The 23464-nt window shown below is 43.1% G+C and overlaps 1 protein-coding gene across 2 annotated transcripts; it reads right to left on the bottom strand.

Annotated features, from left to right (window-relative positions):
• Positions 1-1410: 1410 nt before the first annotated feature.
• On the bottom strand, positions 1411-22928 carry LOC134041077 (venom phosphodiesterase 1). 2 transcript variants are annotated; one of them, XM_062487321.1, is made up of 25 exons: positions 22754-22924; positions 22116-22203; positions 21551-21685; positions 20850-20975; positions 20079-20139; positions 19843-19940; positions 19094-19173; positions 18815-18934; positions 17585-17694; positions 16986-17051; positions 16331-16403; positions 9845-9953; positions 9287-9409; positions 9155-9186; positions 8748-8875; positions 7712-7781; positions 7102-7189; positions 5818-5990; positions 4959-5004; positions 4423-4577; positions 4025-4166; positions 2973-3050; positions 2623-2755; positions 2248-2404; positions 1411-1937 (listed from the first exon to the last, which is right to left on the bottom strand). In XM_062487321.1, the coding sequence occupies exons 1-25, from the start codon at positions 22793-22795 to the stop codon at positions 1764-1766; spliced, it is 2607 nt and encodes an 868-aa protein (XP_062343305.1). In that variant the 5' UTR covers positions 22796-22924; the 3' UTR covers positions 1411-1763. The 2 variants fall into 2 exon arrangements, 1 of the variants encoding a protein (XP_062343305.1); XR_009932946.1 differs by having other exon boundaries at positions 1800-1937; positions 2711-2755; positions 22754-22928.
• Between the last annotated feature and the right edge of the window lie 536 nt (positions 22929-23464).

The raw sequence follows: 23464 nt of genomic DNA, 5'->3' as shown, positions 1-23464 counted from the left end.
TATTACAAGTTGAAATAGGCACCAATTGATATTTACTTTGTATCATGTCGATATATGATTAAAACCAAGGTGACTTCGAGGCTACAATCACAAGCGTATAGCTTAAGCAAAATATGTCTTACCTGTTTGTAGTATGTTTTTATATTTAATATAACATTGAACATGCTATTTTATTAAGTCTCCCACTTTTTCTTCTGTAATATTAACGGTATGGACTGGCTATTACATCAAATGTATGCATTGACTTGGCAGTTTGTCTCCCACGCCAATTGTATACGCTGCTACAGCCGTGTTGCTTTTTTTCCGTAATATGTGCTCAGATTGAACACGAAATAAAACTTATATCTGAAGTGTGGTGAAGTAGGACAAGGTTTTTTGTTGCTGGGTGCCATGGTTGATCCCAGTATCGGAGCTCCATTGATGTTGGCTTTTAATAGTTCTCATGCGCGCGCTTAACTCAGAGTTGACGTACTCCGAGTTGAGTTAACAAATTCAAATCAGCTTTTCTGGAACCGAGTTTTCAGAGTTTCCAATTTTAAAGTAACTCAACTCAGAGTTCAGGGTTAGGCTCAGAGTTTGTTAAACCCGCTACCTGGAATACCCCCCAGAATGGTTTGAACAGACCGCTCATTATCAGGCCTCGTTATAAAGCAGTAAAATAAACATGACATCATTGCCTACACATTCTGCACACAGGTGTATCCACACAGCCAACAACTGACCGTCTATCTCTCTTATTGGCAGAGATTTAGTATAGATTTGAGTGCCACTTAGTTGTGCTAATGAAATATACCTTCAACTAATTACATTAACAATGTGTTCAAAAAAACACCAAAGGTTGTGGGAACATGGCTACAAATCTAGAGTATGTAGAAAATGGCATCCGTGTACTATAACTACTGTGTACTAGAACTACCTTACTTTAGGTTTTCATTCCAACAGCTCTGTAAACCCATGAATGTTTCACTTCACATCAGCTCTGGGATTCAAACCAACAACATTTCACATCTTTCACCACCTAAGATAACAAAAGTGAATTTAGAAACAAAATCATCCAAATATGGGGATACCAATCAGCTCAGCCTTCTGATGAATGAGTAAAGTGGAGAGAATTATTTTCTTTAGGATTGTGGTTTAATTGATATGTTGTTAGTACACAAGTCTGGAAAATCTGATGTTAAATCTGAAGAAATGTGAGGTTGAAAATGTACTGGACGCAATCAACCAGCTGTTACTACAAGTACAAGTACATTCCAGTACATTCCTTACAAATATTATATTTTTTTTAAGGTGTGAGTGACCAATCCTACCGATGGAGCAGTTCTGTACTAGCGAACTCAGAGACAACCATACACTATTTGGAACACCTTCAAACATTTAAGTATACGGAAGGGCCTGATCTGGGGCATGTATAGTTAATACAACACATTTAATCACTGTACTGGTTTTGGATAAAAGTGTCTACTAAATGAACACATTATTACTAGAAGGCAATCAAAAGACATGCAGATCTAAGCTGTTAATACAGAACACACATTAGCAGTCTAACAGTCTACAAAACCTGAGATTATAAGATATAAAGAAAGCATCACTTTTAAATAATGTCTATGTCATTATTGTACACTCTCCAGCCATTCATTAGTATGCCATGTTCAAATAGGTTCTATATATACACATTGATATCATATTGGACATATTATATAAGTGAAAGTGTAGAATTACAGTCTCTCTACTTATCCAATAGTTTATAACTATGTTTAATATCAGGGTTTCCTGTGAATAGCAGCCGTTGGCCATGTCTTCATTTGTAAAATCTCAGGGATTGGCCGGGTGCTGTTTTGGTAAAAGTCCAATCCTGTGATCCACTCTACATCTCTGACGCGTGATTGGTGGAACCACATGACATCCTCGACCCATAAGGATTCAGAGTCTGCATTCTGAGGGGGTTGCCAGAGAACATGATGGTCAATGGTAGGTAGCAAAGATTCTAGAAGTTTAAAAGATGGTCCACTTTGTTACCAGTCAACGGGAAACTATTTCTAAACATTTAAAAATATATATTTTAGAAACTTTCAGAAGATAACCATTTGAATTGACAATAATGCCATTTGAGGAATGCAAATACTAATAACCACCATCCTGCTTTCTATGCATCTCAGTTTTTCCCTCTCTATCACAACCTCTTTCTTTGTCTCAGTCTCTCCTCCCCTCTGTCTCTCCATCTCTCCATTTGCCGGTCAGACTTACGTTACAGCTCTCTGAATTATCTGGTCGGTGGGGAACCAGGAAGGAGACGGTCTGAAGCTGCTGGGCGCAGCTGCTGATTGGCTGAGAGGAGTTCCGACAGCTGGTTAGCACTGCAAAGTAGTGTGTGGGGATGGAAATGTTCGTCCCAGACACATAGCTGAGGAGTGACCAGAAGAGCACATATAAACAGGGATTATTATATCTCCACGGTAGAACATTTGACCGAAGATCAATGGGTCGCAGGTTTAAATCCCCCTGTACACTGCTTTGGAAAAAAGCATCTGTTACATACATTAGTATTATTTTAAAACATATACTAAACTTTAGCATTTAATTCCTAGGGTTAGCCTTCACTTAAGTCCCCAGACTGCCTACTGTTGTATCTGGTCAGCTGAGTCATAGTGGCCGTCATAGTTGTAGTCAAACGCTGGCCCTGTCACCACGTTCATGCCATTGTACTGACTGGCGTACTTCCTCAGCAGCGTGGAGTGGAAGTAGTCCCACAGCTCTGGGGGGAGGGGAGGGGAGAGAGGAGAGAGGAGGAAGGGGAGAGAGAGTGGAGAGGGAGTGAAGAATGAGGCGAGGGAGGGGGCATATGGTGCAGATGAGAGAACATAACCAAATGGGCAGGTGATGTGATATGAGACTAGGTGAGTGAGGGAGGGAAGGATGGAGAAATGGAGGGGAGTGTTTGAACTGGTGTGTGTGTGTGGTGCAATACTGACTCTTGAACTCAGGGTACATGGGAACTATGTTGCTCATTGTTAGTCCATCGTACTGCTCCTCTGCTGTTGTGTTTAAGTCTGGAAAGCACAAACACACACACATTTGTTCTACTATCCTAGTAAGGACCACCAATTCAAATATGAATAACCCCTGACCTTAAACAAAACAATACAAGCACACCACACCAGCAAAACCACATCAGTTAAATCAATGAGGTCATGTTAACGCTGGGCAGCCCACGCACACACCAGGTGAAGTAGAACTGAGGCCCTCTCAGCCTTATCTTGTTGAAGGAAAACTTCCAGCTGCATTCTTTTGGAGAGTGGAGTGCGCACATCATGGTAGAAAACATTACACCAAGTTTCCCCTAAAGGAACAGTTCATCTGAGGCATGCGAGGAAGATTGTCGCCGACCCCTCCCACCCTGGTCACTCCCTGTTCCAGCTACTCCCCTCTGGCAGAAGGCTGCGGTCCATCAGGACCAAAAGCTCACGCCATAAGAACAGTTTCTTTCCATCTGCTACTGGCCTCTTCAACAAGGCCAAGGACTCCCATTGACATTCATTCACTTATTTAACTACTATAAGTCCATCCAATGACAATTACAGTATGCATAAGCCACCTTATCTCAGTATCCGATTGCCCACTCCGTTGACCACTCACGCTGCTCATTCTTATTTTTATATATATTGTATTTTATATTTAAATTCCTGTATTCTTAGATTGTTTAGTTCTTAGAAATAGTTAAACTTTTGTACTTTTACTTAATTTAAGATTCGTATATGTTTAGTGTTTTGCACCTCCCTGCCACAGTAAATTCCGTGTTTGTATAACATACATGGCAAATAAACCGAATTCTGATCCCTGCCAGACCCACTGGCAGAGATAGAGGAGGATGGGGGGGGGGGGGAGAAGGAATAGGTTGATGAGGAGGAGGAGAGGGAGACGGAGGAGAAAGGGAAGGATGACTACGACAAAATTGGATTAGTAGAATTCGCTGCTAGGACCAATCTGGTGCTGTGCCACTTGGCGCCCGCGTTTCCATACTCACTGGGCGGGTAGAGGAACGCGTGGACGATGTTCCCTGCTGCTGGCTGGCTGTACTGGTCACATCTGGGACTTGTGGCAGGAGGAACACGCACATCCGCCCTGAGGCAGTCTGGGGTTACAACGGGTAACGAGCCTATGTCATCCTATGAGGGTGGGGGGAGGTTGTGGGAGAAATTTAAATGAAGTTAATCCCAATACGGTACTTACAGTTGCAACCACAAGTCAATGGACAGGTTGCATCAGGGTTAGCAGTAGTTTCAGGGTTAGGTTTTGTACTAGGTTAGGTTCAGGGTTAGGTTTTGTATTAGGTTAGGTTCAGGGTTAGGTTTTGTACTAGGTTAGGGTTCACAGAAACACAAAACTCTGAGAAGCACATGATTCCTCACACCATAACCTTACAGGTTTGTCCAAGGTGAAGGAGCTCCAGAGAGGCATGAGCATCCTCTGACTGTACCCGCTGACGAAGCCCTGATGTGGGAGCAGACAGTAGTCCTCCCCTCCCTGCAGCATCCTGGGACGACCAAACGACATATGCCTCCCTTCCACCTCGGACACTGGAGAGATTGGGATTATGGAACTATATCGTGTTTATGTAGTGTCACTATATTATATATTAGTAGTTTGTGTAAATGCGCCAATAATATCCTGTAGCAGAGGTGTTTTATACAAATCCAATACACATATGGAATGGACCCATCTGTTGTGCATTTCTGTAAACCCTGTCTGCAAACCAATAGTCTCATACAGGATCAATAAACATTTCTGAATTTAAATACAAATTTTGGATAACGCTTTATTTGGATATTGTTTGGTTGGGTCAGTATATACAGTAAATGCTCAATAGATGCTTGATTCAACATTAATTAAGCACATTTGATATCAGCTAACCTTCACCCTGAATTCTTATTAGCTAATCTTCAGCTGAAAAGGTTTACCTTCTGTGGAAGATAGATTCAGGCGGCTATTAACACTGTTCCCGGACTGAGGAGACAAAAAATAAAAATATATAATTAGGAACGTCAAAGTGGAAAGTGTAATGATGATGTCAGTGCGATGTGAAACAACAAACCCTAACATCGTTGGATAAACTAAACAAACTCAAGTTGGGAAAGATTTCTGTTTGAATCCCAGGGCTGACTGTTCACTTTGTCAGAATTACAACCGCGGACACTGTGGAAACCTTAGTGTCTCATATAAACAAACATACACAAAGTCTCCATTCACAGACACGCGAGGTCCAGAATTGGGTAATTTATTCCCAATTTTGAAATCACTCTTGCCAACTGAGTCAAGTTCTCAGCACAGTATATTTTGCAATGTATGAAGGTATTATTTTTGACCTTGTATGGATTGATTGATTTAATTTGATACAGACAGTCAAGCAGGGAGAGAGAGGGGAGGACATGCCTGAACCCCCACTGTGATATGCACTCTACCCTGTGAGCCACATGGGCGGCCCCCACATGTTTTGTTTCAATGTTTTTTATTTCAGCTGTGATTAGGGCAATAGTACTGTTTTATTGCATTCGATTCCCTGCAGGAAATTGATCAAATACTTTGGTCTCGTTTATTTGGAATTCTTTGCCCTTTGGAAAGATTATTCTGCTACATGTTTGATTTCCCCATCCAGAAAGTCAGTGGTTCAACTCTCAGTCAGTGGTTCCTTTCAAACAAATATGTAAGCAAATATATAAACAAACATAAATTATTAAACAAACAAATATATAAACCAGAACACTGTATATGAACAAATCTCTCTATATATTTTTTTATAAATAAATACATTAAAAGTACCAAGGCGGGGCAGGAGCAGCCCAGGGGGTCTGTGGGTTTGAGGGCCAGGACAGGGCACTGCCCCGGGGGGGTCTGCTCTGGGGGGGGTGTTGGGGTGTGCCAGGGCACCCTCAGCAGGTGGTTCATACTGCCATGGGTCCCGTTGTTTTGGTACGGCGAGATCTCCAGCACGTCTGTATACACACACGTGCGTAAACACACGCATTCAGATGGACACACACACACCAATCCATGCATAAATACACAAACACGCACACACAAATGCACATTCAGACACGCACACACACACAGGACCTTATTAAGCACAATCCTGTCCTCTCTGTTTTGTCGTTTTCTACTTTCACCTGCCACCTGCCATGTCCTGTACGTCTGCCTACAGCCATGCCCTGCTGCCACAAAGACCCTCATGCTGTAGGTACCTGAGTTACAACCAAGCTTACAAAGACTGGGAATGGACAGAACTGTTCATATCGTTGTGTTAGCAGTTTGTACACTGTAGATGCAGTGTACACATGGGATTGTACTGTGCTTTACTGTGGTGCTCATCACTGTCGGGGAAATTCAATCACAGTATACGTATTTCGATCCTATCCTATACACAAGGTGAGCAAGAAGGTCCATCCAGCAAAAAAACGTAAAAAACTTGATTATCTACAGACAAGGACACAGGCTACTTCCGCTTGTAGGTGTCTCGGCACAGCTGAATGGAAAACTAACGAGCTGACGCTCATTTCCATCAGTGCTTTTGCTCTTATCTCTATCACCTACACCCTGTTGTGCGTGGATTGCGCGTCCTATATTTTCCCCTCTCTTTCGCTCTGTCTTTACCAATGTGTTGTGCCTTGTCCTATCCTGTCCAGGTGGTTCTGCTTGTATTTTTTTTTCCGATGCGGTGGAGACGCTGTGCCCTTTGCTGTTACCCTGACTGTGTTGCACTACTCTCCCGGTTTTGGACTCTGTCTGTTCTACGGACTGTCTCTCTGGTCATGACCCTTGCCAGCTTGGACTACCCCAATCCAGTCTCCGGCTCTCAAGCCTGCTTGATCCCGAGCCTTTTGCTCGTGGGACCTTTCTGTTTTCATGAATAAACTTTCTGTTCAGCACTCCGCGCTTGGGTCCTCATTTCAGCCAGTCGTGACAACTAGTTAACAATTGAAGCAAAATGATACAGTGCTAACAGAGAAAATAACATTTCAGAGTACTGTATATAAACATAATTTATAGTTATGACTTACATACATAGCCACTTCACTTCACAAGGTTGTACTGTACTGTAGTACTTACCACACATAAGGTTGTACAGCTCAATGTTGGAGAATGGTTGCACCTCCGTCTTGGACAGGAACTTTGGCCCGTAGCTCAGGAACATGGCCTGGGAAAGAGAAATACACTTATACTCTAAGCATAAACAAAATACTGTATGTACTCTAAGGAATGACAGTCCGGGTCAGGGTATGGGGTCAGGGTATGAGTTGGGGTCAGGGTATGTGTTAGGGTCAGGGTATGTGAAGGGTCAGGGTATGTGTGGGGTCAGGGTATGTGTGGGGTCAGGGTATGTGTTGGGGTCAGGGTATGTGTTGGGGTCAGGGTATGTGTTGGGGTCAGGTTATGTGTGGGGTCAGGGTATGTGTTGGGGTCAGGGTATGTGTGGGGTCAGGGTATGTGTGGGGTCAGGGTATGTGTTGGGGTCAGTGTATGTGTGGGGTCAGGGTATGTGTTGGGGTCAGGGTATGTGTTGGGGTCAGGGTATGTGTGAGGTCAGGGTATGTGTGGGGTCAGGGTATGTGTGGGGTCAGGGTATGTGTTGGGGTCAGGGTATGTGTGGGGTCAGGGTATGTGTGGGGTCAGGGTATGTGTGGGGTCAGGGTCAAGTTTACCTCTTCTCTGTACTCACATGCATGCTGTCTACATCGTTGTCCCATCCATGATTCCCTCCAGAGCAGAACTTCAGAGAACCTGGGGTCCTTTTACATCAATAACAAATATCAGACTACACCAGGGATCTTCCATACACATTCCACACTGACACAATAACAACTTGCGGACTTCACACACAAACAATAATTATACAAAGCTAACTCTTACTACATCCCTCCTGAAAACGTTGGTTGTCTGTTTATCAACCACAACACAAGAGAGACCTCCAAGGTACAGATCATATATACAGCATCTTTATGAAAATAGCTTGTATATACATACTTCTGAAAGACTTTGAGACACACTTAATTGCAGGTTTAACTCTTTGAACTGATGTGAATGAACTGTGTGCAATTTAGGTTGCCAGGCCAACAGATCTTTCTGCTGTTTTGGAAGTAAGGCAGGCCAAATAATCCACAAAGAATGAACAATAATCTTGTTAATTCTTTGAATCAAACCCAAAACAAAAGAGGAAACCCCTGTTCCTAAAGACACCATCCTGGAGGTTTTCCATTCAACCCCAGTCGTCATTGACCTGGTTCAGCTTGTCAACCAGGTAACAATGAGACACAGTTGAGGTAGATTAGGATTGATGGAAAACCTACAGGATAATATACTGTATCTATCCAGGATCATAGCTCTGCAGATAAACTAAGTATGAGAATAATCATGTATGCTAGATTTGTGTGTGCTAGCTAAGGGTTCCATAGAAACTTACAGTGTAATCTCTCTTTTCAGAAACAAGGTGGGGCAGACCTGTTGGGTAAATCGAACGGATAGGGCAGGAGTGTTCAATCCTGGTCTTCTGGGTCCACTGTACTCGATGTTTTAAATGTTTACCCTGATTCAACACACCTGCTTCCAACGAATAGTCGTTCCGGCTTCCACAGAGCCTGATAACAACCCATTCATTGGAATCAGGTGCGTTGGAGCAGGGAAATATCTAAAGCATACAGGACAGCGGGCCCAGAGGACCAGGCTTGAACACCCCTATGATAGGGTCTGAGATGTACCTCTCTAACAGCCATTGAGGTGTGACCAGCACGGTGACATCCTCGATGCGTCTGTTGTTGGCATAGTGGAAACGTTTGGGCAGATGTGACTTGAGGTAGGCCTTGATCTTCTGGTCTGGTTTCTTACACTGAGGACAAACAGCAACAGATGATGAGACTGTATTCATTTCGCTTTCATCCAAGGGGACATACAGGGTGATTTGAACCGGTGACCCCAGTTAAATGCTCTACCTCTGAGATATACCCATCCCGACCCTTACGAGATGTGGAGGATAGAGAGGTGTTGTGGTTCAGTTCATTGAACTACATTGTGGCCGAATTGAACGATGTGTGTGAATAAAGTGTGTGTGTGTTTGTGAGTTGTGGGCACACACTGTGACGGGATCACAACTGCCCTTCTCACTCACCGTCATGTTGGCCACAAGACCTTCTGAATCCACTAGCAAAAAGATACCAGAGATACCAGTTTCAGCTCTGAGAATAAGGGTCAACATTTGACCAACAGTATTGGATTTGATTGGACTCCAGCTGGTGCTCACAGGTTTGTGTCTTGTCCCTGGCCCGGATACGTCCGAACGGACCTTCAGCTACGTACAGGTGCCCGACGTTCCCCACCAGATCCTGCAAGACCTCCTTCCTGTCACAGCTCATGGCTTCCATACCTGGGGGTGGGAGGGGACACACATCAATCCTGGTACGCACCCCCACAAAACTGTCACATATGGTCATATGGACATATAGACCCACAGTTCATGTTCATCCACACATACTTCAACTACACAAAAGCTTCCCATTCATAAGCCAGCATATAAAAAAAGGAATGTTTGTTTTTTCTTGTTTTTTTTTCTTGTTTTTTTTTCTTGTTTCAAGGGTGTACAGGTCTGTGGATAAACACCGTTTGAGAAAGTATACAGCTTTGTATTATGAGTTTGAGTTCATGAGAAACATTGTTTGTTTCAGAATCACCCGTCTGAAACAGTCACAGAGGTGCAATTGATTCGTGTCACCTGTTCCAACAAAACCAGTGGGTCAGTACTAAAGGTGCTGAACTGTGAGGTGAATCAAAGCACCTCAAAGTTGTTTGAAATTGACTGTACCATGATCAGCCACGATGATGATGTTGAGACACTGGTGCAGGTTAATCTGCTTCAATCCGTTCATCAACTGCCCGATGATCTGGTCTACGCCCTGGATGGCCTCAATTAGCTGGACAACACAACACTGGTTCACTCACAGAAGTACAGTTTGATTTTCTGGAAGTAGTGTTTGTTAGTCTTCTGTTTGTCCATCCTAGCTCCCTGACGACAATATAATCAATTGTCAACTTAAAGAAAATAAAAATGAATCTATTTATACCACTAACTTAACTGTTTGCCTTGAAGAGTTCCCCCACCTGCATACTTCAAAGGGTGTTACATAGGCAAGTTAATTTATGGCAGAAGAAGATCTTAAAATGCGTTGTAAAAGGCTGCTGTGTTTTGTTCCTTGGCAGAACAAAAAATGATGAGAAAGGTGAAGGCGGGAATCCTTCTTGCTAGTCTAATGGTGAGTCCCACTGCCCATACTACCATACTACCATACAGAGCATACTACCATACTACCATACTACAATATTTCATACCAGGGTTCTCAAGTCTCAGGCATTCGCTGTGAGACTCAACCATTTCAACAATTTCTCACACTCTCACGCAACACCTTGTATTTCTCACGCTGAGAAGTAAGGGGTAACTTGCCCCGCTATAATTAATGGACGAGGCAAAGGCATACGGAGGTAAGTTTTCTGCCGAGATGAGAGCTGTCTGCCAATCAGAAACACAGAAGCCATCACTCACACACATTGACAGGTATTTAATTTTTTTATAAAACTTGAGAGTCCTGATCATATTATAGCATTGGGGCACAGAGTAAGTCTCCAAATAGCCATGATCATACTGAAGACCATACTGGAGGTGAGGAGGAGGAGGTGAGGGAGATGAGGAGGAGGAGGTGAGGGAGATGAGGAGGAGGAGGAGGAGGTTAGGGAGATGAGGAGGTGAGGGAGATGAGGAGGAGGTTAGGGAGATGAGGAGGAGGAGGAGGAAGTTAGGGAGATGAGGAGGAGGTTAGGGAGATGAGGAGGAGGAGGTGAGGAGGAGGTGAGGGAGGTGAGGAAGAGGAGGTTAAGGAGATGAGGAGGAGGAGGTTAGGGAGATGAGGAGGAGGAGGTGAGGGATGTGAGGAGGAGGAGGTGAGGAGGAGGAGGTTAGGGAGATGAGGAGGAGGTGAGGAGGAGGAGGAGTTAAGAGGAGATGAGGAGGAGGTGAGGAGGAGGAGTTAAGAGGAGGTGAAGGAGAGGAGGAGGAGGTGAGCGAGATGAGTGAAGAGGAGGTGAGGGAGATGAGGAGGAGGTGAGGAGGAGGAGGTGAGGGAGATGATGAGGAGGAAGAGGTGAGGGAGATGAGGAGGAGGTGAGGGAGATGAGGAGGAGGTGAGGAGGAGGAGGTCAGGGAGATGAGGAGGTGAGGGAGATGAGGAGGAGGTGAGGAGGAAGAGTTAAGAGGAGATGAGGAGGAGGTGAGGAGGAGGAGTTAAGAGGAGGTGAGGGAGAGGAGGAGGAGGTGAGCGAGATGAGTGAAGAGGAGGTGAGGGAGATGAGGAGGAGGTGAGGAGGAGGAGGTGAGGGAGATGATGAGGAGGAAGAGGTGAGGGAGATGAGGAGGAGGTGAGGAGGAGGAGGTGAGGGAGATGAGGAGGAGGTGAGGGAGACGAGGAGGAGGTGAGGAGGAGGAGGAGGTGAGGGAGATGAGGAGGAGGTGAGGGAGATGAGGAGGAGGTGAGGAGGAGGAGTTAAGAGGAGATGAGGAGGAGGAGTTAAGAGGAGGTGAGGGAGAGGAGGAGGAGGTGAGCGAGATGAGTGAAGAGGAGGTGAGGGAGATGAGGAGGAGGTGAGGAGGAGGAGGTGAGGGAGATGATGAGGAGGAAGAGGTGAGGGAGATGAGGAGGAGGTGAGGGAGAAAACTAAATAGCGGTGAGAGGTATGGTTGCCGCTATTTAGTTTTCAACTGGTGATTATCTTCAGGTTTAGTGAAACCGTTTCAAAATTATCCCTAGAAGTATTCTATAATTTGAAACTTGCGGAGGAATGTAGTTCAGCACAACCAGGTGAAACACAAAACACTCAGAATCAGAACATGCAATCAAGATGGTGATGACAAAGGTCATTTGTTTAGTTGACACACTTGAGGAAGCACACATATCTCAGCTGTCAATTGTTCTGTTGTTCAGGATGTAGCATGTGAACCTGAGAGCCTGACCTCTCCTGATCCTAAACAATTTCAAAATACACGAGTGCACTGGTACGTAAACAGCAGTATAGTCATCAGCATACTTTATTGTGCACTCAGCAACGGTTTGTTAAAAGCTCTGTAAAGAAACACTTAACGAAAACATTAAACCAACGTCACAAGATCACCCATCGTCTGCCCGTGCTTCACATCCTGTTTTGGTTTGCTGCATAAAACAGCGTGACATGCGAACAGCATATGTCCCTGAGACAGTTAACACCCCATTAAAGCGCTTTCATGATAATCCTTTATGGTTTACAATCACCCAGATCTGTTTCATGGAGGTCTATTCAAAGGACTTTAGCCCTGTCCTTTTCAGATCATTGAAACTGCATCTTATCAGCGATGGAATCTTTAGTTATTAGTTGAACCTGTGTTGACAGCCCTGTGGTTACTACAAATTAAACAGGGTTAAACTGTGAGGGAGATTCTTTTTTTTTACGAGTTCATTAGTTTTTTTGGTTGCTTTCTCTCCGTCCCTCTCAATCTATCTGTCCCTCTCTCTTTCGCTCTCTTTGTCCCCACACCTCTAAATCTCTCTCGCTCTTCTTCTCTGTTGGTCTTGTACGTGCAGGGGCGCTGCCAGGAATTTTGGGCCCCATGACAAAAAAAGTTTGCATACAGTATGCAGTTCAATTCAGGTCAATGGGGATATTAAACTTTTATTGCCAAAAACAAGTAAAAACAAAGACATAATTAATTGTATTATTCAATTTGAAATATATATATACTCAATGATGATGGTTTATATAATATATCATATAATTCAGTAATTACCTATTTTTTGGAATTGTCCTAACTTTTCCCCCCTCTATGACGCCCCTGAGTACATGTAAAGTGGGCTGCTACATCTTGTTTACCAGTTGTGTGTATAATAGTTGATCAGTTATGGGACAACCTTTTCCCTGGAGAGGAGAAGAGAGCAGATCTGAGGACAGAGGAGAGAAGAGATGTGAGGAGAAGCGAGAGGGGAGGAGAGGAGGTGTGAGGATAGAGGAGAGGGGAGAGGAGGTGTGGGGAGAAGAGATAAAGGAAGACGAGAAGGAAGCTAGTTCAGACATCCAGAGATCCTATAATTTGGGCGTCAGTGTGTGTTCGCAACCTTCAACCTCCACACTTTTAGAGATTAGATTAGTGTTTAAGCGTGTATGAGCATGTGTGTGTATCTGTGTGTGTTTATGTTTGTGTGTGTATGTGTATGTGTAAACTATGAGAGGCCGTATAGGCCATAATTCATACTTGGTCTCACATACACGCCATGACCTCACATATATACCATCATACTCTCACATATATACCATTATACTCTCACATATATACCATTATACTCTCACATATATACCATTATACTCTTGCACATAAACTAATTGGTCTCACATACAACACCATAACCTCACATATATACCATTATACTCTCACATATATACCATTATACTCTCACATATGTACCATTATACTCTCACATATATACCATTATACTCTCACATATATACCATTATACTCTTGCACATAAACTACTTGGTCTCACATATACACCATTATACTCTCACATATATAACATTATACTCTCACATATACGCCATTATACTCTTGCACTTAAACTGGCATACTCTCTTACACACACACAAATACCCTCTTATATGCACCATCATACTAAAGTATGACAATATATGTAAGAGACAAATAGTATGTGTGAAACAGAATGTTAGTATATGTACGAGAATAACAGGATGTGTAAGAGAGAATACTTGTCTATGTGAGAGAGAATACTTGTCTATGTGAGAGAGAATACTTGTCTATGTGAGAGAGAATACTTGTCTATGTGAGAGAGTTTGATTGAAACGGAAGGCAGTTTGATTGAAAAGGAAGTAGTACTGAATTCTCAGTTCCTGATTGGCTTACACATGAAGAAGGATTTGGGGTAGATGTAGCTAACGCCCACCTTCCCTATCAAGACGAGACTGAGTGACATGACAAGATGGATTCATTAATAACATTTTGCATACTCCAAATCCTGCGGCGTCATTGTCAGAAATGTTGTATCAAAGACGACAGCCATACACGGGGGCTGTTTCTAACGTTAACTTTGACAATGAAATGCGCCGGCTCTTCAGACCTGGATCAGGTGCATCAAGGAGCGGCAGCAGCACTCTGTCAGGAGCTAGTCTTAATGCCAGCCAAGTGATGGCGCAATCCCAATATCAAACTCCGCAGTATTTCGGTTAAGACTAACTCCTGACAGAGTGCTGCTGCCGCTCCGTGATGCACCTGATCCAGGTCTGAAGAGCCGGCGCATTTCATCGTTAGCGTTAGAAATAGCCACTGTGGATGGCTGTCGTCTTTGATTCCAACATTTCTGACAACGATTCAAGCAAATCCACTAAAAAACTCAAATGTAGAATTCCATAGTTGTTTAGGAAGCTATACCGACCCCCACTACTTGAGTCAAAAGTCCTAGATCAGTTTTTCAATTGATGAAACAAACTATCATTTAAATTAAAGCCAATGCCTGTGTGAATACCGTCCCGTGGCACTGGGGTTTTAACCGTTGACGTCTTTAATTAGCCGAGTGGTCTTTACACCCTTGGCTACTAACCTAAACTTCAATGCCACAACCTGAATTTGATGTAAATCTGTTCACAACATTTTCCAGTTGGGACTTTTAAGATCCTATTTGAGTGTAGGCCCCTATGCCCGATGAGTGCCCGCACCCATTCACTGCAACGAAATAGCTTCATGGATCCGACTCGGAATCTGAGCTGAGACGCCTTGACAAAAAATGTGTTTGGCGTGTGGTGCGTTTTGGAATTGTTAATGTGATGTGTTCCCATCGTATTTAAGACGAAATAGTTTACAAAGAAGAGGTTTGTTAATGTGACTGTATACATATCTCACTCATACTGGCTAATCAGCTAACATGTTAAAGTAGCCTAGTCTACATCCAAAGTCGCTGTCGTGAAACTAGCCTCATTTTCACAAAAAGCTTCGAGATAAAATTAAAAACCTTTAAAAACGTCGACATTTAGCCAATATTATTGTGCACAAGTATTTTAGTATAGTTAATATGTAATTTAATTCCATAATGTCTCCAGGAATAACTGTAAAAACGTATTTCAGGAACGGGTCTGAACCTCCCTACATTAACGCCGCAGCATTTGAAGTATTCAAAATGTTATTAATAAGTCCAATGGCTTATTCTCTCACTCTTGGAGTATTCTCTCTCACATAGACAAGTATACTCTCTCACATAGACAAGTATTCTCCCTCACATAGACAAGTATTCTCTCTCACATAGACAAGTATTCTCTCTCACATAGACAAGTATTCTCTCTCACATATATAAGTATTCTCTCTTACACATCCTGTTATTCTCTTACATATAGTAACATTCTGTTTCACACATACTATTTGTCTCTTACATATATTGTCATACTTTAGTATGATGGTGCATATAAGACGGTATTTTTGTGTGTGTAAGAGAGTATGCCAGTTTATGTGCAAGAGTATAATGGTGTATATGTGAGAGTATAATAGTGTATATGTGAGAGTATAATGGTGTATATGTGAGAGTATAATGGTGTATATGTGAGAGTATAATAGTGTATATGTGAGAGTATAATGGTGTATATGTGAGAGTATAATGGTATATATGTGAGAGTATAATGGTATATATGTGAGAGTATAATGGTGTATATGTGAGAGTATAATGGTTTATATGTGAGGTCATGGCGTGTATGTGAGAGTATAATGGTGTATATGTGAGAGTATAATGGTATATATGTGAGAGTATAATGGTATATACGTGAGAGTATAATGGTATATATGTGAGAGTATAATGGTATATATGTGAGGTCATGGCGTGTATGTGAGATCAAGTATGAATTAAGGCCTATACGGCCTCTCATAGTAAGCATGTCTGTACGTGTTTATGGGTGTGTGTACTGTATGTGTAAGTGTGTGTTTGTGTGTGTATGGACTGTTTCAGGGACATCTATTCAAAGGACATTTTCCGTTAGTTGAAACTGTTATCAGCAATGACAGCTTTAGCTACTAGTCCGACACCTTTTGAACAGTTGTATAAAGGTCAAACGAGGTCAAACCGTAAGGTGGGACCTTGTTTTTCTACCATTTACTTCCCCCTCTCTCTATCTCTCTCCCTTTGTCTCATTATTTTTGTCTTTGTATCCTGTCTTTCCCTCTTTCTTTCTCTCTTACCCTCTCTCTCTCTGTGAGATTGTGACCTTTAACCTTTGACCTTACCCCTCCACTGACAGGTCCGAAGCTGTGTCCTGACTTGTCTGGTTCCTCCAGATACAGGGTGAAGAAGTCTGGTCTGAGGAGAACAACAGGCATTACCTTGGCTACATTTACATTTAGTCATTTAGCAGACGCACATGTATGTTGTTCAAGTTTATTATCATTCACACAAAAGTTATTTTCAGTGAAGTGCTTGATTTGACTGTCAACTTTTCCCAGCAGTGCAGACAAGTGGACTAGAGAACATGCATGCAACATACAGCATCACTGTACAGAATGTCAGTTTATTTCTAATATTTCTGTACTGTACACTTCAAAGTGTTCTACATGTTGCAATTTCAACATGCAGTATTATATTTGTACATGGCTTTGGTTGAAAGGGTTCTGCTGAATCAATCAAATGAAAAAAAAGAAAATGCTGACTAGTTTGATCTGTGGCATTGAGTTCTAAATTGATGATAGTCATATCTGGGTTTGTAGGAAGTCTATCAGTAAGTCATAAGGTTAGAACGAATGTCATAGTGGCCGGCAGGGGTGAGTCCAGTTACCAGGAACAACAAACATATGTTCCACTGAGCACTTAAAAATAGATATTGACCCCCCCCCCCCCCCCCCCCCCCCCCGCCCCGCACTCACACACACACTTTAGGATCATTACCTCTCGTTGTCTGGCAGTTGCAGCCACTTAAGCAGGGTGAAGACTCTCTCCTCAAATGGGATTTTACTGGAACAAAGAGCTATGTTATCAAAGTGGGCATCCTATCAGCTCATTCCTTTAATGATGGACAAGACTATACAACCAGCACTGATCTACACACAAACACAAATAGGACTTGACCACTCTAAATAACTCATGGACACACTTAAAGTGCAATAACTACTGTACAATATTTATATTTGGTTATTTATATTTGGTCTCCATATGCAACTGGTGTTATCTTTTTATATCTATTTTATTATACTTTTTTATCGTACTAACTTTGTACATTTCTATGTATACTTCTGTCCACTTTGCTGCTGCCCGAATTCCCCCATTGTGGGACGAATAAAGGTACATCTTATCTTATCTTATTTGTGATGTCATTTCAGGTTTATTTCTGGTTTCAGAGAGAGAGAGAAAGAGAGAGAGAGAGATCTATAGAGAGCGAGAGAGAGATGTAGTAATCAAGAAGTCATAAAAAGAGAGATAGAGGTTGAAAGAAGCGAGGTGGAGGGAGCAGGATATCATCTTTGACCTGCTTTATGAGGTCATCATACCCATTGTAGGGAACGTAGATGTCTGGGAAGCTGCCATTGACCTTGACATCTGACCCCGGCCAGAAGTAAGTTCCCGACCCTCGACCTTGGTACTTGGCCGTGAGCCACACCTACAGGAAGGAATGTTGGGTCACACGTCCTACTACCACAGAAGAAGTACTCGCAGTCATACACAAGGTTGAAATAAAGTTTCATGGCACACAATATACTGTACCGCATTCTTTATTAGGTCAATACTTTCTCTGTTTCAATTAAATAAACCCGAATGGCTCTGCTACTTCTAATAAAACAAACTGGGCAAAAACACAGCTCTGCTAAAACATACATCCGCAATAACATAGATCTGCATCATAGATCTGATATGACATAGATCTGCTATCCACTGTCACATAGATCAGACTGATTTGCTGATTTCCCCTGGAGCACTTCTATGGGGATACTTCACTAGACCTCTGATGATGCTTAGCCAGTTGGGTTGCTTGTTTAGGAATTGCTTCTGTAAAAGGAAGATAGGATTTTTCCTATCTTTGAAACTGAAGTCAAGATAGGACAAGCAGTTAGGATATTTTTCTGTATTGAGGCCCCTGGCCACCAAATTCCTTCAAGTGCAATAGCAGAAACACATTCAATTCTGGGCAGAGTCTCTCGAGTTGTACTGTAAAACATGACCAGACCATACAAAAGAGTAAAGTATAGTATTCGGTAACCCTTCCTTTTACAGGTTACTGCAGGGTAATCGTAGAGTTTTTTCTTAGTAATTTTTCTGGAGCTTGGCCGTCTTTACCTACTTAGTAGCAGTGGTATTTACCCAATAACACATTATAATTTACCATATATATCTACTGTAGTTACCAACTTACTACCAGCTGTATTTAAACAGTCATATTTATATGTTTCCAGGTAAATACTAAGTTTTGTTTTCTGTCTTTACCTAATTATTACCAGTGAAAATTACCTAGTAATAACCATCACATTAGTATTTAGTTAATGGGTAAATACTTCTAATTATCTCTGTATTTACCACCTTGGTACCAATCAGTAATACCCAATAATACACAAAACATACCCTTTATTTTCTACGTAAATACCTAGTACATAAGGGACTGTAAAAAGAAGGGTTACCTAGTATTCTATAGTATAGTCTTTTGCAACATTTTAATTCATTCAATTTTTGATGTACACTCTACCAAAGAGCAATGCCTAACCCTTGTACAACAATGCAGAACTCACCGGCTGTCCCTGGTACCATCTGGGGTTGTCCTTCTCCTGGTTGGAGAGGCTGAAGGAGGAGTCAAACACTGGGTCATACATGCTGTTGTCCACCAGCCCATGAGACTCTGAATACAGACCCTTGGTGAGGAAGGGGGGAGGGAGGTGAGGAAGGGGGATCGACCTTGTTTGTTTAGTGACTGATTAGAAGTGTTGCAGGATATTTTCCCACCAAGGGAGCAACATATTTACTGGTTTAGGACCACTTCCTGTACATAACATTTCTCAGCAGTGACTCACCGTGGCAATGGTGTAGTGGTTTGGGAAGGTCTTGCTGGGGAACACTGCCTGCATGAAGGGGGTTGAAGTGCCACAGGTTTCTGGAGAGAAGGATGTGGAGAACCATTAACTCATATATAGGTGATAAGATGTGGTGGTGGTGGTAATGATGATGATGATGGTGGTGATGGTGATGATGATGGTGGTGGTGATGGTGATGATTATGATGTTATGGTGATGATGGTGATGATGATGATTATGATGTTATGGTGATGATGGTGGTGGTGATGATGATTATGATGTTATGGTGATGATGGTGGTGGTGGTGGTGATGGTGATGATGATGATTATGATGTTATGGTGATGATGGTGGTGGTGATGGTGATGATGATGATGGTAATGATGAGGATGAGGTGATGATTATGATAATGATGATGATGATGATGGTGATGATGGTGATGATGGTGATGATGGTGGCGGTGGGAGTGATGATGGTGGTGATAATGAGGAGGATGTTGGATCACTGTTCAACTACGATCCCTTACACAACATGTGGTGGTGATGATGATCTAGTCAATTCTTATTACAGTGATGGTAATGGTGACGGTATGGTGATAATGATGATGATGGGGATTGTAACGGTTATGGTGGTGATGAGGATGGTGATGATGATGAGAATGATGATGATGATGGTGGTTAGGATGGTGGTGATGATGATGTTGACAATGAGGATGGTGATGATGATGGGATGGAGAGACCGAGCTACTCACTCAGTTTGTTCAGGACCGGGATGAGGGAGTGCCACGTCTGAAGGTACTCTGCTCTCAGGCCATCCAGTGAGACCAGCAGGAGAGGCTGCTGTTTGAAGCTGAGCAAACCGCATAAGAAGAATCAATCAGAGAAGCTCTGGAAATACTGTAAATGACTGGAAACGCACCAAGAACTGCTGTTCTGTATCAATAAGAGAGCTCAATCTTTCCCTGTTGCTGGACAGGGATGGCCGTACCCTGCGGGACACTTGGGAGCGATCAGATCCACACACTCGTCCGCCACCCACTCCGTCTCTCCTGGATTCATCCGAGAAAATGCAGACAACAAGAGGTTCTTTAGTACATGGAAACATTTACACTGGAGCTTGTACTGTAAGACTGTCTTGTAAATGATGTGTCTGGAAAGTATTACTTTCGAAACATTCTGTATCTGACGTCAGAAACTATGGCCCGCGGGCCGAATATGGCCCCGCCCACACATTTGGACCGGCCCTCTGAACAATGCCAGAGACGTTTTCTTTATTATAATTTTTTTTTAAATAAAAAATACAAAAATCTGTTCACACTGATTAATATGCATAAGTAAGTAAATGTTTTGATTTCAATAGCAATGAATATGAAAAACGATCATTACGATAGTAATAATGCTCTTTTAATAGGCTATACAGTACCAGTCAAAAGTTTGGACACATTTTCCCTGTATATCCCTTCATATGTACAGATGTACGGTGCATAACAAATAATAAACTAATCTAGCAGAATAAATACATTTGAAATCATAATAAAATCTCCACAATAATACTGGTAGTCACTCCGGCCCATGTAATTTTCTGTTACAAACGGCCCCGTATTAAAGAAAGGAAAAAGTATCTGGCCCTCGCAGAAAAAGGTTTGGGGACCCCTGTCACCATGAAAATGTTTTAGGATGCAGAAGTGAAAGGAGGTGACATTTATTTAATTCCAAGATCACGAAACAGCTCCAATCCATCTAAACCACAAGTCCTCACCCTGGCAGACATGTTTGTAGTTGGTACAGCAGTCCCCTGCACCCAGACAGTCCTCGGAGCAGTGGCACCGGCTCTCTGTCAGTCTCTTCTCTCCACAGCGCAGCTTGGTGCACTCCCACTGCTGAACTGAAGATGGAGAGGGGGAGGGGAGAGAGGGGGAGAAGGGGGAGAGGGGTAGAGGAGGAGAAGGGGAGAGGGGGAGGAGGAGAGGGAAAAGAGAGATGGGGAGGAAGACTTAGAACTCAAATGAAAACGTCATTTATTATGCATAGATGTTCAAGAAAATGATTCTCTGTGGCTCCTCAATGCAATAAACAATATATTGATCCAAAATTCTTTCTTTTAGTTTGTCCCAATGATTCTCGATGGTTTGGGGTTGTCTGTGGTTGTTTCTTTCTGTCATTGTGATTGTGGTCAAGAAGCTGTTCATGCTTTCCTGTCTTACTAGGATTATCTACTCCAGGTACTGCAGCTTTCCATTAATTAAACACACAATTAAAGGTCTCATTGAAAACGTAGAATTGGCTGAAAAAGGGCGGCCCTCCAGATCCTTACTTCCACAAACTATAGCATAGCATAACATAATTCCATATTTCCTTTTTCATATTTCCATATTTTATTTTATTATTTTCAAGTCAAATCCAATTCTAAGTGAATTTGTGGCTTAGACAGTAGAGGGGACAGTAGGTTTCATGACTCACTCGGTTGGAGGCAGATGTCCTGGAAGTCAAAGCAACAGTTGTCGTTGGTGATGCACTGCTGGTCACATCGGCAGCCTGGCGTCTCTTCGTCAAAGGGCTCATAGCACCTGCTCCTACATGACGTACTGGGGATCACTGGGAGAGGAGGGGGGGGAGGGAGGGGACAGAGAGGGAAGGTAGTGGGAGAAAGAAGGTGGATAGGAAAGAGGGAAGGAGAAGTGGGGAGAGAGGAAAAGAAATAGGGATGGAGGAGGAGATAGAGGGAGGACAAGGGGATGAAGGGGAAGCAAACGGGAGGAAAGGACAAGGAGAGATGGAGGGAGAAAGGGGGGGAAGACAGGGAGATGGAGGAATGGTCCTTTTTTTTTTATCTTACTCACACCTGTCATCTGCTCTTATCAATTGGTTTCTCTACTTCTCTTTTCTCCTCTTTCACTTCCTCTACCTCCCCTCCCGTTTTTCACTTCCTCTACCTCTCCGTCTCACGCTCCTTAGTCCACTAACTGGTTTCAGCGTTTCTCTCACCTAGCCTTTGGGACCAATGAGAAGAGCATGAAATCATTACCTGTATTGCGACATTTCTCAAGTTGAAGCCCCAAGCCCAGTCCAAGCCCGAGGATGATAGTGACGACTGACACTGCCAGGGCACCTATCTGAAAACACACGCATGCATATACAAACAGCATTCACAAAGTCTTAGGTCTAGGTTTGCCCCGTTGAACTCGTTAGGAAGGGATGTGTGTGCCTGTAGAATCACTGAAAATGACACAGTATGAGTTACAGTACTGATAAGAACCCAGCTGACCTACATGTCTGTACACAGCAGAAATGCTCAAGGTCTGTAGTGGTTCTTTGGTAACTTATAACACATTTCTTTGTTTAGTTTGATTTGTCAATTTCCTTCTGGATGCTCGGTTGTATCATGTGACCAGACACAGCTAATCCAATCATACCGGTCACTAGACACTAGTACACTACACAATAGTAGGGTAGGAGTTTTAATGAAAAATGCCTCAACGTTTTATAACACATCATTGACTTACTGTCAAACCATACACCCTCATACACCTATCCCATAACAAGATCCGACCCTTCCCTGTTTCCTGGGAACCATCTTGCCTGAGGTGCAGTCAAAGGTGATGTATCCCAGCTTACCCTGACCCCAGTCATCCTGTCATGCTAGAACAGCCGAGTGATACTCACAACAACCTTCTTCCTCTTCAGCAAGTCCTTGCTGATCCCCATGATGACTGCGATCTCCCCCGGCTCCAAACAAAGCAGAAGCTCTCAGACACGCGCGCGCGCAGCCTCACACGCTCTCATAACGTCTCCCCCTGACACCTGACTCAGCTCTGCTCGCAGTGAACTGGCGGACAAAGGACAACCACCTCTGGAACTCCTGAAAGAGTGGCAGGGTTACTGATTACCCGCGGGACAGACCACACGTTTCTTTGACTGCTTTATGGGCCTGTCAAGATCACGGATATGAAGAGGCGTGGTTGTGGAAAACCGTTTACCTGTGACACAACCAGTACCGGTCCTAGCATATCTGGCACCCTAGTGCCCGGGGGGGGGGCACTTGTAGCAAATTGTAGTTCCAGTGTGTTTGAGGACTAGTATGTATCCTCGCTCACAGAGGTTACACTGTAACATAGGTGGTTTGGATCAGCAACCTTGTGATGGGTATCCCTGCCTGTGACTGAAAAGCACAACCCTACCACTGTCCACCACTGATCTTGGTTGGTGGTTCAAGGCCCACCTGGGTCCCACACCATTCTCCTTATCACACAAGTAAAGAAATGTAACCCTGACCAAAGTAATAATGTCTGATTTGATAAGAGTGGTTATATATCAATGGAAGGACCTGACCTTTATACCTCTGTGGAAGAAATTGCGATTTCCGGTGTGCTTACA

The sequence above is a fragment of the Osmerus eperlanus genome, chromosome 20 (genome assembly GCF_963692335.1).
Source record: "Osmerus eperlanus chromosome 20, fOsmEpe2.1, whole genome shotgun sequence".
NCBI classification, from domain to species: Eukaryota; Metazoa; Chordata; class Actinopteri; order Osmeriformes; family Osmeridae; genus Osmerus; species Osmerus eperlanus.
Note: the sequence above shows the minus strand (reverse complement) of the source record. Positions and strands in the feature narration are given on the sequence as shown.

Coding starts and splice junctions, on each gene's coding strand:
- LOC134041077 (XM_062487321.1), bottom strand. CDS start 22,795: ATGGGGATCAGCAAGGACTTGCTGAAGAGGAAGAAGGTTGTT. Junction 19,941..20,078: donor GCTCCCAAGTGTCCCGCAGG/GTACGGCCATCC, acceptor CGGTTTGCTCAG/CTTCAAACAGCAGCCTCTCC. Junction 4,578..4,958: donor GAATCTATCTTCCACAGAAG/GTAAACCTTTTC, acceptor CAATCTCTCCAG/TGTCCGAGGTGGAAGGGAGG.